At 42.8% G+C, this 16,184-nt stretch overlaps 2 protein-coding genes across 6 annotated transcripts in view; one reads left to right on the top strand and one right to left on the bottom strand.

Annotated features, from left to right (window-relative positions):
* The first annotated feature begins 478 nt into the window (after positions 1–478).
* On the top strand, positions 479–11,003 carry LOC112253174 (hypoxia-inducible factor 1-alpha inhibitor). 2 transcript variants are annotated; one of them, XM_024425167.2, is made up of 8 exons: positions 479–930; positions 3,278–3,528; positions 4,572–4,720; positions 5,688–5,833; positions 6,062–6,168; positions 6,428–6,491; positions 6,780–6,890; positions 8,317–11,003. In XM_024425167.2, exons 1-8 carry the CDS (start codon positions 742–744, stop codon positions 8,371–8,373), a joined length of 1,074 nt encoding a protein of 357 aa, XP_024280935.1. In that variant the 5' UTR covers positions 479–741; the 3' UTR covers positions 8,374–11,003. The 2 variants fall into 2 exon arrangements, with proteins under 2 accessions (XP_024280935.1, XP_024280936.1); XM_024425168.2 differs by lacking the exon at positions 479–930 and adding an exon at positions 948–2,852.
* A 94-nt stretch (positions 11,004–11,097) lies between these two features.
* Positions 11,098–16,184, bottom strand: part of LOC112247188 (1-phosphatidylinositol 4,5-bisphosphate phosphodiesterase epsilon-1) — a 34,213-nt gene continuing 29,126 nt past the window's right edge. For 3 of the 4 annotated variants that reach the window (XM_042299058.1, XM_042299060.1, XM_042299059.1), the window contains exons 27-32: positions 15,090–15,208; positions 14,750–14,878; positions 14,349–14,585; positions 13,844–14,002; positions 13,477–13,701; positions 11,098–13,077 (exon numbers count right to left, since the gene is read on the bottom strand). In XM_042299058.1, coding sequence (XP_042154992.1) covers positions 12,883–13,077; positions 13,477–13,701; positions 13,844–14,002; positions 14,349–14,585; positions 14,750–14,878; positions 15,090–15,208 — 1,064 coding nt within the window. In that variant the 3' untranslated portion in view covers positions 11,098–12,882. The remainder of the gene's footprint in view (positions 13,078–13,476; positions 13,702–13,843; positions 14,003–14,348; positions 14,586–14,749; positions 14,879–15,089; positions 15,209–16,184) is intronic. The other variant, XM_042299061.1, reaches the window with a different exon arrangement.

Genomic DNA, 16,184 nt, shown 5'->3' with positions numbered 1-16,184 from the left:
GTAATCCTTAAATTACAAGTAATCCAATGAATTATGTTAGTAATGACTTTTATTGTAACGTAATCTGTAATTAGTAACTGATTACATTTTTTATGTAATCCATCCAACCCTGCACACACACACACACACACATACAGAGAGATGAGCAAATATACATAAAATGTATGTTATTTGCACCAAATTTCAACTCAGAATCCTATATTCTATGGGTGTCTCTCATTTCAAGATTCAAGTGAGTGTAATTCGGAATTGTTTGTATACACTGTGATGTCAGAAACCTGAGCAAAATCTATTTTTCTGACAGTTTTCGTTCTAATCAAATAGCAGTACTCTGACGCCATCTGATGGATGTGTGTGAAGTTGCTCTTTAGCAGTTAGTCATTCAGTACACTAGATGTCGCTGTATTCTCATTCTGGGTACTACACCTCGCTTGGTATTTCCCTTCCAAATACATTTTCGTCGTTAGTTTTTTTGCCTGTCACTGCCGTTCTTATTATACCTCAGTGGTCAATGGTTATTTACACATTTGGCTGGTGCTAGCAAACACTGAGCTTTGGAAGCTTGTCGGCTCGGTGTTTAAATGTATTGCATTGGGAAAGAAACAGACAATTTATGCATGGCAATGTTGTGAGCAAACACGTAGCATAAGTCCTAAAGAAGAGGTGCCAGTTTCTCGAGTCAAGAGAACATCTTTTGACAACGAGCGAGGGGCAATCTTGGCTTGGGTTCGGCACACGGGCATGGCAGCGGCAACAGTGGTCGAGAATGATCCAACGGCGAGCGAAGGCGGTGCCGCATCATTCTCGGAGCCGGAGGTCCACAGCCCTATCTGGAACGACTCTCAACTTCGAAAGTATCCTTTCCAGACCAGACCGATACCCAGACTCTCTCACACGGATCCTAGAGCTGAGATGCTCATAAACAACGAGGTAAAGTGACAGTTGACATGACAATTAATTTGCTGTCGTGTTTTTGTTCAAGTTTGACAGATAGCTCAAATTAAGTAACCCAATTGTATTTGTCAAATGCGCATAATACAACGGGTGTATACTTTACCGTGAAATGCTTGCTTGCTAGCCCTTCCCAACGATATGCAGTTAAAAAACAATACGAACAATTAAAAATAGTAACACGAGGAATAAAATATACAAGAATGGAGCTATAATATACAGTACCAGTACCAGATCAATGTGCAGGTCAAGGGTAAGATCAAGAGGGATTTGGTGAGGTGAGAAACAAAAATAACTAGCTAACGATGGCAATATGGCGAGCTGCTACTTTGTCAAATAACGTTAATCAACAAGTATTTTGTCTTGCACACACCACCTGCTTGTATCCTGTATGTTGTTAGTAAGATAGCCAATGTTCTCTCAACTGAATCAGCTGCTGGCAAGCCAGCGAACACGAAACATGTGTTTTTGACACTGGATTGGAACACAAGCTTGTCTGTAGCCTAGGTAACAACCCCTTGGTCCCCAAAACCAAGGCCAAAGAACACTGGACTTGACAAGTCTGCATGGCATGGCACTCTGCAGTGCAGATAATCCGTTTGCTGGTAACACACATCTGGCCTACCATAGACTATTTTATTTTCTTAAAGGTAGCAGATTTTTTTTCTTCTCCTGTCTGATACTATTCGTAAACTAGGTAATCTGGACCCCTTGTTAGCAATGGTCCTCTCAGTATACACGTGTCACCTCCTTTACTTTATGTTCAATAAGAAAACATGTCATGCCTCCTCTTGAATGCTTCTCTCCAAAAGTCAGTCTGCATTTACTACATCTGATATGACGTTGACTGGTTGATCTCTAACTTGGCCTACATCAGAGGAATGCAACAGTCACACCCTGTTATAACACTGAAATGCACGTACCACTAAATAAATCAGTATTTCTCATATGACTGTCTTTCGCATCCATTGATGTGCCGTTCTTTGAAATATGATTATACAATGCCAGAGATTAGGCTACAGCCTGGAAGATCAATGCTGGCTGTTAATGTGGCATGCTGGCAGCAGGTATGGTACTATGGATGCATATGGGGTATCTAGGCTATTACAGTGTAACTCTGAGACTGTTGACATAAGTGAACTGTAGTGAATATCAGTATATGTTCCATGCATGAGGCTAGCTAGGCATAACTGTTGTGTGCTGAGGGATCCATCTGCAAAGTCAACTTTTTCTGCATGCAAATCACAGGTTTTATTCCTTGGTCTTTATTCAGCTATGTTTATACGAGCAGTTGACTGCGTGTTTCAAATATTGATTTTTTTTTTGGAGGGGGGGGGGCATAGAATGGTTGTGGTTCCACAATTATGATCTGTGGTGAACTCTTAGTGAACACAGGTGGGAGAGGGAAAGAGATGAGGATGGAGGAGAGGGATCGAATTTTGACCAGCCTCATCAATGTTGACTAGGTGAATGAGCTGTATAATTCAGATTTACCGCGCGATAAACAGTAGAGTACCCGCGCGTTAAACAGTAGAGTACCGAATAGAGTAGACCAACAATTTGCTGTTGGCATGAAATTAGTTGAATAGCGTCTTATTGACCCAAGTTAAAAGTCAAACAACATAGTCTGTTGACATGGAGCTTCCGTATCCTATTCATAATTCACTCAGTATATTATACCTCTTGCTTCCGCCCTGCTTGCGGTCTTTGCTGTACGAGCTTCGCTAATGAAATACAGTGCAGCGGCACAGCGCGCATGTGCTACACAGCCTACGTTCCAGTAGTCACGTAGCACTTGCCACTTGTGTCCAATGGGACCATCAATCGCTCTGCTTGCCAGCGAACCGCAGTGTTGTTGATACACATGGCTAATGCAGGCTCTTCCTATTCGCCAGAGACAGGTGTGCCTTTCTTTGCTACGTGCCTAAGGATAATATGTGTAATGTATTAAAAGCTATTACATATTGATGAATTCCCCATGCATTTAATTTGTTCTGACTATAGCCTAACTATTCAATGCGTCAAAGGAAAACTTATTAGATAGTATATTGATATTTTATGGTCTGGTATACCACGGCTGTCAGCCAATCAGCATTCAGGGCTCGAACCACCCAGTTTATGATATTTAATGCATATAACGTTAGGCCTATCACTATTAGGAAAACATGTTAACAAATTCTGTTTAAAAAAGTTTAATACTTTTTGTATAATTTAATGAAAATTGTTGCTTGCTTCAGTCCTATATTATAAGGAATAAAAATATCAGAGTATATGCCGTCTTTTTCTAATCTAACAAATCTTCCTTTTTTGGGGGGGGGGGTTTCAGCAACCGGTGGTTTTAACAGACACCAATCTAGTGTATCCGGCTCTCCAGTGGGACATCCCATACCTGCAGGAGAACATTGGAAACGGGGACTTCTCTGTGTACATCGCGGAAAACCACAAATTCCTCTACTATGACGAAAAGAAAATGGCCAACTTTGAGAACTTTGTACCCAAGTCTCGACGGATAGACATGAAATTCTCTGATTTTGTGGAGAAAATGCATAAAACGCAGGAAGAGGGAGGAGATGAGAGGTAATGTTTTTGTGTAAATGGCTATATTAAACCATCATCCGAGGGAGGGTGATCTGCTGTTTGATCTGCTGACCTGCTGCAGGAGAGTTAGGTCCTTAGGGACATTTTATCAGTGCTTAATATGAGTGAAGGTAATATACAACTTCTCTTATTTGAGTCACAAAACATGTATAATATGGACAGAATCAGATTAAATGCTATCCAGTCTAGGTGTTTGTGTTGCAGGAGTGCCGGGCATTGCTCTTTAGACCAAAGTAAAATGTTGAGTGAGTCAAATTAAATCTAATGCAGGAACTGAAATAGCTAGCTGTCGAGAATGACTAAGCATTTATAAGGCATCTTGGGAACATTTTGTACCACTCTCACCTGACTGAGTTGCTTGGCCTGGGAGAGAGAGAGACACACGCACACACATATCACTTACTACACTGAGCCACTTCCTTAGAACTAATGCTTGCTGCTTGTGTCCATGTACTGTAGATTTGATCAGTTAAATGATGTTTTCTGTCACATAGTGGTGGTTTTGTGCAACGTTTGTTGCATGGCATTACTGTTTTCTAATTGAAATCATTCTTTGTGGTTTGGCAAGGAATGCTTTCTACTGAGCCGAGGTGAACATTTTATATTGGCAAGACAAGCTTTCATTTCTGGATGCATGTACAGTTGACTCCTGATAAGTGCAAACTCTGGAATTGCATTACAACTGTCCTTATTCAATTGCATTTCTCTTCATTCCTCTGTATATCTGTGTTAACCACTGGGCTTAAAGCAGCATATTCACTACAGTTCCAACCCTTTTGCTTTTATCAGTAGTTGACTCTACAGGTACAGCATTACCCCTTCTTTGGACTGTGTTAATGACAAGACTGTCTTGCAGGACAGTCTTATCCTTTGTGTCTCTATCCACATTCTGCTCCAACTAGCTCCAGGATCACTGTACTGCAGCTCCCTCTGTGGCTGTGCTCCTTCCAAAATATGTGCAAAGCAGAATATCCATTTCCGTCTCATCAGATGGTCTAATTCTATTATGTTCATCCTCCCAGGGTGTACCTGCAGCAGACACTGAATGACACAGTGGGCAGGAAGATCGTGGTGGACTTCCTGGGTTTCAACTGGAACTGGATCACCAAGCAGCAGAGCAAGAGAAACTGGGGCCAGCTCACCTCCAACCTGCTGCTCATAGGCATGGAGGGTAAGAGACCTAGCCCTGGCCTATAGGCATGGAGGGTGAGACCTAGCTCTGGCATATAGGCATGGAGGGTGAGACCTAGCTCTGGCATATAGGCATGGAGGGTGAGACCTAGCCCTGGCCTATAGGCATGGAGGGTGAGAGACCTAGCCCTGGCCTATAGGCATGGAGGGTGAGAGACCTAGCCCTGGCCTATAGGCATGGAGGGTGAGAGGCCTATAGGCATGGAGGGTGAGAGACCTGGCCTATAGGCATGGAGGGTGAGAGACCTGGCCTATAGGCATGGAGGGTGAGAGAGCCCTGGCCTATAGGCATGGAGGGTGAGAGACCTAGCCCTGGCCTATAGGCATGGAGGGTGAGAGACCTGGCCTATAGGCATGGAGGGTGAGAGACCTAGCCCTGGCCTATAGGCATGGAGGGTGAGAGACCTAGCCCTGGCCTATAGGCATGGAGGGTAAGGAACTAAGGGGTTTATAGGAATGAAGGTTAAGCAGGGTTTTCCCCAGGATGTTTTAACAAGGTTGGTTCTGCTGGGGATGGGAGGCCTGGAAGGGGTCGGTGCCCCCCTTCGGACTCAGAGAATTTTGCGTTTTTCTGCAGTCTAGGTCCATAAATTACAACAAATAGTTGCTTTTTTAAAAGGTACAAAATCAGCGCCGCTTTAAAATTCTTTGGGGAGAACCCTGGTAAGGAAGGGACCCTGTGGCTTTTAGGCATGGGGACCATGGCTAGCAGGTGATTTCCCTAGTCCTATTAGACAAGGAAATGATATACAGTATATCTACAATGTGGGTGCCATATATCGCTGATGGAAAGAGTGAACTACCCTGTCTCAATGTGCAATCAAAGGCCTTGTGGAAAGGGCATTAAGAAAGAAATCCACTCACCTTAATTTCAGCTGAAATTAGCTTAAGGGCATTGCTCCTCCAGAGACAGACAGGTAATCCTGTGATCTGCTCAATGTTTGTAGGCAACGTGACGCCAGCCCATTACGACGAGCAGCAGAACTTCTTTGCACAAATCAAAGGTTACAAGAGGTGCATCCTGTTCCCTCCCGACCAGTTTGAGTGTCTCTATCCCTTCCCTGTTCACCACCCCTGTGACAGACAGAGCCAGGTAAAACCTACTTTCTGATGTCATTTATTTGACCATTTTAAAACAATCAACCAGACGTGGATGCAATGCAATCATAGAGGATAACACATCAAGGAAAACGTATTTCCATTGTGGTCCCTTTAGAAACCGGTGTTTGATTTGATATGCAGTGGATTTTCTGTTTCTCAACTGTTTCTGTTTGTTTTGAATTAATCTTACTAACAGCAAGTTTGCTTTTGCCATTTGTAGGTTGACTTTGAGAACCCTGACTATGAGAGGTTTCCCAACTTCAAGAATGTGTCGGGCTATGAGACTGTAGTGGGCCCGGGAGATGTTCTCTACATCCCCATGTACTGGTAGGAGCTGCTTTACACTGTTCTACCTAGTATTATGTGTGTGGTGGGATCCCATGTACAGTACAGTGTGTATTGGTAAGAGTCGTTCTGTACCGAGTCTGAAAATAGACTGATTTTGATGCTGTTTTCTGACTGAGGATTCTGTCACTGAAATGTCAACACTGTGGCATTGTGGAACCAGACTGGTCAGTTTGACCTGTTGGTGACATTGTACATGATCTGATAAGTCTGCTCTGTTTTCGTTTCATGGCTAATTCAGGTGGCACCACATTGAGTCCCTGTTGAGTGGTGGAGTGACCATCACTGTCAACTTCTGGTACAAGGTACTGTATGTGCTCACTGATATATGCCAAAATATATCACCATATCAGTATCATCTTTACTACATTCATGTCAACTAATGTTGTGGCACCCTAAAGAAGGCACCATTACGGTCAAAATATTGGTGAAATGAATTGAATATCTTTGCATTGAAAGATGCATTTCTCACTGTGCTCTCTTTATCATTTTTAATTAGCTTGGATCACCTTGATACATCCCTTACTCATAGAAGTAGTATTAGAGGACATGTTATATTTCTGTCCTCACTAAATGATCTGTTATTCCCCCAGGGTGCGCCCACGCCCAAGAGGATCGAGTACCCACTGAGAGCTCATCAGAAGGTGGCCATCATGAGAAACATAGAGAAGATGCTGGGGGAGGCACTGGGAGACCCACAAGAGGTACTGAAACTGGACAGATGAGGAATATTTTGATGGGATTTATTTATGGGAGATCTAGTCTGGTATGTTAAAGCAATTGTACACGAGAGGCCGTGGGTTTGGACTTTTTTAGCACGGCTGTGCTGCGGTCGTAGGTACGAGGCAAAGCCCACCCATCACAATGCTTGTTTTGACCAACCCATTGTAGAAAGCCTGGTATTTTTGTATGCACTAGCTACTTTAGGCATATCTGTCATGACAGACATAATGTCATATCTGTCATGACAGCCATAGTGTCATATCTGGGCACGACAGCCATAGTGTCATATCTGGGCACGACAGCCATAGTGTCATATCTGGGCACGACAGCCATAGTGTCATATCTGGGCACGACAGCCATAGTGTCATATCTGGGCACGACAGCCATAGTGTCATATCTGGGCACGACAGCCATAGTGTCATATCTGGGCACGACAGCCATAGTGTCATATCTGGGCACGACAGCCATAGTGTCATATCTGGGCACGACAGCCATAGTGTCATATCTGGGCACGACAGCCATAGTGTCATATCTGGGCACGACAGCCATAGTGTCATATCTGGGCACGACAGCCATAGTGTCATATCTGGGCACGACAGCCATAGTGTCATATCTGGGCACGACAGCCATAGTGTCATATCTGGGCACGACAGCCATAGTGTCATATCTGGGCACGACAGCCATAGTGTCATATCTGGGCACGACAGCCATAGTGTCATATCTGGGCACGACAGCCATAGTGTCATATCTGGGCACGACAGCCATAGTGTCATATCTGGGCACGACAGCCATAGTGTCATATCTGGGCACGACAGCCATAGTGTCATATCTGGGCACGACAGCCATAGTGTCATATCTGGGCACGACAGCCATAGTCAGAGTTGGCTAAACCCAAGTACAAACATATATCTGTACCAGGCTGCCAAAGATCCCATAGACTCACTAGTTCCAGAACTAGAACATGACTAAATCACATTTTTTCTAGAACATCAAATGACATTTCACAGCTCTGAGATCCCAATGAGATTCCATTGAGAGGAAGATTCTGGCTGGTTCCATAACTAGAACATGACATCAGATGATTGACATTCCATTTGGCGGCTCCGTATTTAGTTGGTCCTGTAGGAATAGTGCAGAAAGCTTGCCATGCCCGGAATCCTTACGGCTCCGGAACGCTGACCCTGATAGCAACCCAATTACTGTGAATATTTATGGTCTACCTGATTTAGCACAGAGTGAATGGAAGAAGGGGGATGTGTGGTACAGCACAAAGACTAGAGGACAGGACACTCAGTGAAACAAAGCTATAGTATCTCACCTAGTAGTAGGCCCTAATAGGGTTTTCAACAATGGACTTGTTTTAGTGCGATTGTATTTTAATGCATCAATGTGCTTTCTGTTCTGTAGGTTGGCCCTTTATTGAACATGATGATTAAAGGCCGATATGACCAGGGATTCAGCTAGAGCTACTGCCTCAGAACTGTCTGTGTGTGTATTTGTGTGAGTGAGTGTGCCCAGGCCTGATTGTGTGTTTGTAGATGAGCATGTGTATGCAGACACGTGTTTGTGCATTCGGACTGTTAAGCTAGCAGTGACTTGGCCAATCAGCCATTTTGACTGTTTTGATTGTCTGGGAGCCATAATCATCACAACTTCAGCTACCAGTGGGAAGACAATAGTGGACAACGGACCAGCCATGGAGACCCACATGCAGTGTGCTGTCAGAGAGGGATGAACTGTGTAAACTACACAATGTAGAGTTGTGGTATTTTAGAGGGAGTGGAGTGATAGGCAACCGCTGTAGATGTCAAAGAATAAACCCCCAAACACCCTCAAAGTGGAAGTTGCCCATAATTAACCATTGATGCAGGGTCAGATATGGGACATTTTATCATCACACCCAATAGGATTGGGAAAATCTGATCCTAGATCTGTAGTTGGGGGCAATTTCTACCTTGAACACTAAACAGGTGTGTGTGTTGGGTGGTTGTTAGTCATAACCAACAAGATACTCCCTTGTCTATTTAACCGTTCCCCTGTCATTACAGTTTGTAACCATAGCAACACACCTGCAGCTTGAATATTAAATAGGGAATAGCTGTGTAGTAACTAAAGTAGGCCTACTTATTTTGTGACAAACTTCTCAATGAATTTGCGACACATGCACCCCGAAAGAGATGAGTCATATTCTTGTTCTGTTGACTAGGTCAGTAAGCTGATTTTTGTTTCTGTATAATTGCTGAACGTTTGTGCTATAGCCAACATACTTTTTCTTTGATGGTGTGTTTTTGTGTACATTCAGGCATAACTGATTTTCTGTTGGTGTGTTATTTTTTGTTGTTGTATATCTGTTATGATACATGGTACAATTAAGCTAATGAGGATGGGCTTAAAAGTATTTCAACTCATTTCAATTGCAGCTGGACAGTAAAATAAGAATATATTACACCTAACATGCTACCAGTGGAATGATTGAAGACATCTCACCAGTTTTCCTACTCATGCATCCTAAAACAAGTTTCCCAAACTCAGTCCTGGGGCCCCCTGGGTACAGGTTTTGGTTTTTGCCCTAGCTCTACACAGCTGATTCAAATAATCAAAGCTTGATGAAGAGTTGGTTATTTGAATCAGCTGTGTTGTGCTAGGACAAAAAACTAAACGTTCACCCAGGACCGAGTTTGGGAAACGCTGTCCTAAAAAACAGTCATGTTTTGCTCCGGTAACAGTCACACAATACGCTAACCCTATATTCATTTAAATTCAATATAATTTAAAATATATTCTACTTGTAGTTATTACAACAGTATTTCTTAGTACTTGTATCAAGAATGTACCTAGTGGATGGTTTTCATGCGTGTGTGCCTCTCTAATCTTACACTTCCCCTACTGTTGCTGTTTTTTCTCAATTATTTTCGGAAGGATGTCAAAGTGTGTGTAGAGTTCAGTTGAATTCCGGTTGTTATTGTGCCATTGTCAAGTGTTTCTAGTGAAGACTTCACTGGAACAGGTGCAGTTTAGAGCACAGGACTTATTTAAAGCACATATTGGCTGTCCTAGTGCTGTGTGCCAAACCAGGTGTGTCCTTACAGGGTTGTGGCTATTTCAATTTGGTCAATTCAGGAAGACAACAACTGTAATTTCAATTTTCTTCTATGATTTTCTGTGAGGAAAATGTGGAGTTGGAATTTTAGTTGACTTTCTTAATGTAAACGATGTTCAAAAAGTTGTATGTACGGAGGCCCTGGTGTGACATTGGTTTGACTTCATTTTAAGCTGCATCATATTCATTTGTTATTAAAACTAATAGCCCAGTTAAACCAGACTGACCACGGCTGTGTGAATGGTGAACACAGCATTCCGTCTGATTTAACTACTAGGCTAATATACTAATGCTGCATGTTCAATTCCTACACCTTCAGTGACTGACAAAATATTTCTAGGGGAGTTTCTATGTTCTGGCCATGTGTATTATAATTATTAGCATTTTTCCAACAGCATGTATTGTACTCCTCTGGCTTTCCAAAAACAAATATGGAATCCATCAACCGGAATGTTCATATCTTATTGTTTATATTTAGGCTAATATTCTAAGAATGTTAAAGTCCATCAAGTGGAATGTTCATATCGTATTGTTTATATTTAGGCTAATATTCTAAGAATGTTAATGTCAAGGGAGTGTATGCTTGATTGTTGATAGTATATCAATATTGTTGATGAATAGACTATTTCTTCAATGAATTATAATTTGATAGTTAAGTCTGAGGTTAAATTGCTCTCTTCTGTGTATTTGTTTCTCCTACCTGTGTGCCTAGCTTGGTTATGACATGGCTCAAGAAACAGCCAGAACAATGATATTTTTATTTAATTTTTGCATTATGTAGCTTTAAATGCAAAACCTGAACATGGTTAAATAAACTCTTTGCTGTGTTTTTTTTTATTTTACAAATACAAAACCGTTTTCTGGGTTCCTGCACTTGTATGATTTGAGTTTGTCTGCTCTATGTAATTTGCACTGATTTCAAAATGACTGCTGAACAAGGAGTTCTATTGTTGTGCTAGTGGCTTTGTAATAAAATCTTAAACTTTTTGATCAAGTTCTTGTATCAGTCATCACAGCGGTTTGGTGTCAAATTCAAGTCTGTCATTGTAGAGATTCATTGTGAGGAAATAGAGCAAAGGATACAGCTATAGCACTGGGAATGTTTAATATACTAATATGACAGTAATATCGCAGTATTGTACACCAGCAGTAATGTAAAATAGAGAAAAAAAATAAAACATGTTTGGAGTTAATGTAGAAATGTGTTTTGAGGGATGATGGGTGAAATTGTCTGTCTGATTATTTGAGTCTGACCATGGGAGATTCTCAATTGGGAAAAAGTCCTTCCTCTCCTCCGTGACCTGGAATCCAGTAAGGGTTTGGCATATGTAGGAGCGTGTTAATTTGTTAATAGGTCAACGAAGGAGTTTGGCTCCTCGACTGCCACCTCCGGCAAAGGATGTTCGGGTGTATCCTGCCACACCTCCTTTGAAACAACTATTATTTTCTCAGAGGGGAAAAGCATGTACACATTTAAAAATTATACTCTACCTATTTATCCTTTTATCTATAAAATGTCTAGCATAACTAGAATTTGTAAACCACTTTAAACATGTATTTTGGGATTCCACATCTAAACATAATTTGCCTGATGATGAGCACATTTATTTCCTGTTTTCATCTCCTCGACTCAAAGGAGGCGAGGAGAGGACGCGAGGAAATCTAATTGAGATTCTTCACATTTCCTCCAGCCACTTCAAACTTGCCAGATTGATGTCTTATGTATCCATCGGAAAGCACAATATCACCATCTGCTGGTCTGTCCTACAGTCAGTGTGTTTGTCTTTCATCTCCGACTGGATTCGAACCTGGGTCTTCTGCGTGCCACAAAGACAGAAAAAAGGAGAATGGAATGGACTCTAGCTACATGTGTATTTATCTTACTGTTTTTAACAGACAATGTGATTCCACCTCTGTAAATGTAATTTGCCTGATGACAAGTGCATTTATTTCGAAAAGGAGGCAAGGAAATCCAATTGAGATTCTCCCCATTTTCGTTAGGCATTTGCTTGGGGAACTAATGCAAGGCTTCAATAAATGCACATGCCGATAAGGTGCCATTTCCAGCTCTAGGTAGACGTAGATTAGGCTTATTGCCTGGTCCAAATCACATCAGACACCTAGGAGTTGCATGGCTCCAATTCCACATCTTCCCAGTGTCAGCCCATCTTGGATATCTTTAATTAGAGTGTGTGAAGGGAGATAAACACACAAACATTATATTACAAGCATACAATAATACTATCAATTGGACAATCGATAGCAGAGAACATAAAATATTACTTTTTACACTTCAGTCTGGTTCCCAGATTCCAAATTGGTTCTCTGCCCCAAATGATGATGCTAGCGAGGTTGTTTAGCTGTAAGTTATGCGGTAGACTTGGATTTGGTTGTACCATGGAGTTAGTTAGAGAAACTCAAGGGAGGGTTGGACCATAGAGTTAGATAGAGGACGCAACACTGCATCTGTCCCATTATGGCATCTATGAGACCATAGCCAGTGCCATCTCCATTTTGAAGTAGTCAATTTTCTTCTTCTACTACTTTATGAGTTGGTAAACAAACTGAAAGGGGTGCATACTGCCACCTGAAGTGTGTTGTCTGGATAGGTATAAAGCCAATGTTGGCAATATGCTGCCACCTGCAGTTATGTAATGTTTGTAATATTCATTGGCTGGTCCATCCTGATGACCTGGATGGAATTGTGTGATCCTTCCTTAACCCATAGGAAGTTCCACCCAGTTGACTACTTAAGAATTGTGAAAGTCCTCAATGGCGCTGCCGATGCTAAGACAGGCTTTTGGGCACTTATTTATCTCTATGAGTTGGACATAGAGATCCTATAATTCACTATGAATACACTGTGTGTAACGTCACTCTCTGGTCTCACTCAGATGCAGACAGCACACAGCCCTCTCATCATTGCTGTGCACCACCTCAGAGCAGGCGTGAGCCCCGATCCATATGGCCCGGCTCCGGCCTGTCAGTCGTTTCAACTCGCTCGCCAACGATATTCCTTTCCGCCGATCCTCGCAAACAGATCTGACACAGTCTTCATGCTGAGCTGTCTGAGAACATTGAAACTGTCAATTATGGCCAGCTACTCCAGAGAAATAACCCTAATTTTGGTCATTACAAAATAGAGGGATTTGTTAAGATTTTGAGACATTTGCAAACTGTTTTTGATTGGGTTGGTCTTGCCATCTTAAACAGAGCAAACATTTTTAGCTAAACATATTTACAGTTACTGACAAATTCAATAAATGTGGCCCATGCAGGAAATCTCATACATTTGGCTATCAACAACACTTGACGTATCTCACACACACACACACACACACACACACACACACACACACACACACACACACACACACACACACACACACACACACACACACACACACACACACACACACACACACACACACACACACACACACACTGTCCTCATCCTATATCCTCACCTCTTTTCCCTGAGCCTGCTCCCTGAGTCTGAGGATGAACTTCCCCTGTCCCCTCCACCTCCCCTGGGCCTGGAATACACATTCCTGGTCCAGGAGGATCCTCTGGGTGGGTCTGGCAGGGAACCTGCGCCCCAGGGGCTCCTTTACTACCTCCTCTATCAGAATGTAGTCACTTGCGTTGCCCGCTGACAGCAGGAGGCTGGACTGTCTGGCTTTCCTTAGTGTCTGCAAGTGAAATGGAGATCAGTTACACGGTTAAAGGCACGATCTGTAATTATAACAGCCTGCCCCTGCAACTTTGTTTGTTTGGTAAGTAATGGGGTTAAGGAAATGTAACCACTCCCGTGACTGACTCCCATATGCTTACCTGTCGGATGAGGTCATTGCCTGTGATGTGTCTGGGAGCTCTGAGGGTCACTGGTGATTGGTCAGGAGATACTCCATGTACTTCCACCAGAAAGGAATCGTCCTCCAGTCCACAGCTGACCTCCATCTCCTCTATAACTGGCTTCTCATCATTCACAAGCTGAAACAAAGGTGAATATTAAAGGTATGGTTAAGGTTGAGTCTTTTTTAGAGACATCAACAACAGTTCATTCATATCTGCGAAGAATGGCATAATCGGCGCATCCCACAGATACATTGAAAGGAACAGGGTCAGTTGCAGTGCAACGCCGCCAGAGCAGTTTTTGGGGTTGAACAAGCTGAACAGGTTGAGTAGATCAAAGAAAGAAATGTCCAATATCATTTGAATTCTAGGCTCTGAAGCAACAAAATTGAAAACTGTGCAATGACTTTACCAATTGGAAGTCATACATTTGGTCATAAGAGAACGGAAAAGGGATTTTGAGAAGGTTGAAATACAACCAGACCTTTTCTCTCGTTTTGAGGCATACTCTGCCAAGGTAGCCTTCGTCAGGGTTCCAGCTCTCAACAACCCTGAGTATCTCTTCCTCAGGCCTGATCGTCCTCTGCAGGAGAGGCCTCCGAACCTCACCCCGAACCTCACCCTGAGCCTCCCCCCTCTGACGGGGCAATGCCACCCTCTCTTCCATCAGGAAGTAAAAAGGGAGCGAGACTAGAGTAGAGGAGGAGAGGGATGGAAGGACCTGGGAGGCAGATATAGAGACAGAGAACGATAGAGATTAAGCATTATATTGCTGCAATTGCACTGTTGAAATGAATCTCGAAGATCCAAATGATCTTAACCCCCCACCAAATGTGTAGAATGCTGAGGTACAGTACATGGTGAATTGAAAGATGACATGCTTACATTGTGTAGGAGCTCTCTGGCAGTGGTCCTCTCACTCACACCCACCACCGTAAAAGGCTCAGGCCCAGGGACTCCATGGACGGTGACTCTGTACTGCACAGCAGCCCTACGCTCCTCTGTGCTGAAGAGCTGGGAGACACAGACACACAGACACACAGACAGCGTGAGTTTAGTGGTTAATGCACGGCTGAATCAAAATCCTGCACACTCTGTAGCTCTCAAGGACAGAAGTAGGAGAAAACCCCGCACTATACACTCACCCACTATACACTCACTACACACTATAGACTACAGACTCACCCACTATACACTCACTACACACTATAGACTACAGACTCACCCATGATGCAGGCCGTGAACCTGCTGTTCCGCTGTCTTCAGATGTACGGCTGTAGATGAACAGACTGGAGACTGGCAGGACCTCGTTGTGCTGATTCCTCAGCTGCACGTGTCTGTATCCTGCCACACACACCCCCACACAGTTTTGAAATGATTGCCACTGTTAGTATTGGGAAAATAATGCTCTCATTTGACAGCATTGCAACTTTTTCTGCCTTTCTTATAGTTCTTTTCCCCATGCTGTCTCTTTTAAACTGAACTTCACGTGGGCATAGAATTTTACCCATTTTGTGTGAATTCAATTAGCTAATCAAATTGAAAAAAGTTGTGTTTATCTCCAACAAGTCAGTTCGTCAAATTTCTGCCCTGCTAGAGCTGCCCCGGTCAACTGTAAGCGCTGTTATTGTGAAGTGGAAACGTCTAGGAGCAATAACGGCTCAGCCACAAAGTAGTAGGCCACACAAGCTCACAGAACGGGACCGCCGAGTGCTGAAGCATGTAGCTTTAAAAATCAAATGTATTATTGCATGAAATATGGATTAAAATGATATGCAGCCATAGTTCTACAACCACTGAATGCCTTCAAACGCAGCATGCCTACCCCCAGAAGAAAAATAAAAAATATAATGAATTATTTTCAGTTTTGAAACAGGGTTACAGTATTTTGAAAATGTCGGTTACATTTATTGCACATCAAACCCAAACTGTCTGACGATACTCATGACTGAAGCCTACCTTCACAGTACGACAGTATTCTGGACAAAAAGATCCAGGTATAAAAGCCTTGAATGGTCATGTGAAGACAAATAGGTACAGGTCATTTGCATGTATCCTATTTGTTTGCACATGGCCATTCCCTTGGTATACAGTATGCCCATTCAGTGTGCATTTTATTCATTTAGCAGACACAGCTTACAGTAGTGAGCGCATTCATTTTCATTTGTACTGGTCCCCCGTGGGAATCGAACCCACAACCCTAGCATTGTAGGAGCCATGCTCTACCAACTGAGCCACATGTGACCATTTGGTGCTCATTCAGAGGCATAGCAGAAGTGTTAAAGTTATAGTCCTTAATTAAAACTAAAACAAAGCATCC

Source organism: Oncorhynchus tshawytscha, linkage group LG16 (assembly GCF_018296145.1).
Source record: "Oncorhynchus tshawytscha isolate Ot180627B linkage group LG16, Otsh_v2.0, whole genome shotgun sequence".
Lineage (NCBI taxonomy): Eukaryota > Metazoa > Chordata > Actinopteri > Salmoniformes > Salmonidae > Oncorhynchus > Oncorhynchus tshawytscha.
The sequence above is the reverse complement of the archived record's forward strand: the minus strand, read 5'-3'. Positions and strand labels throughout refer to the sequence as shown.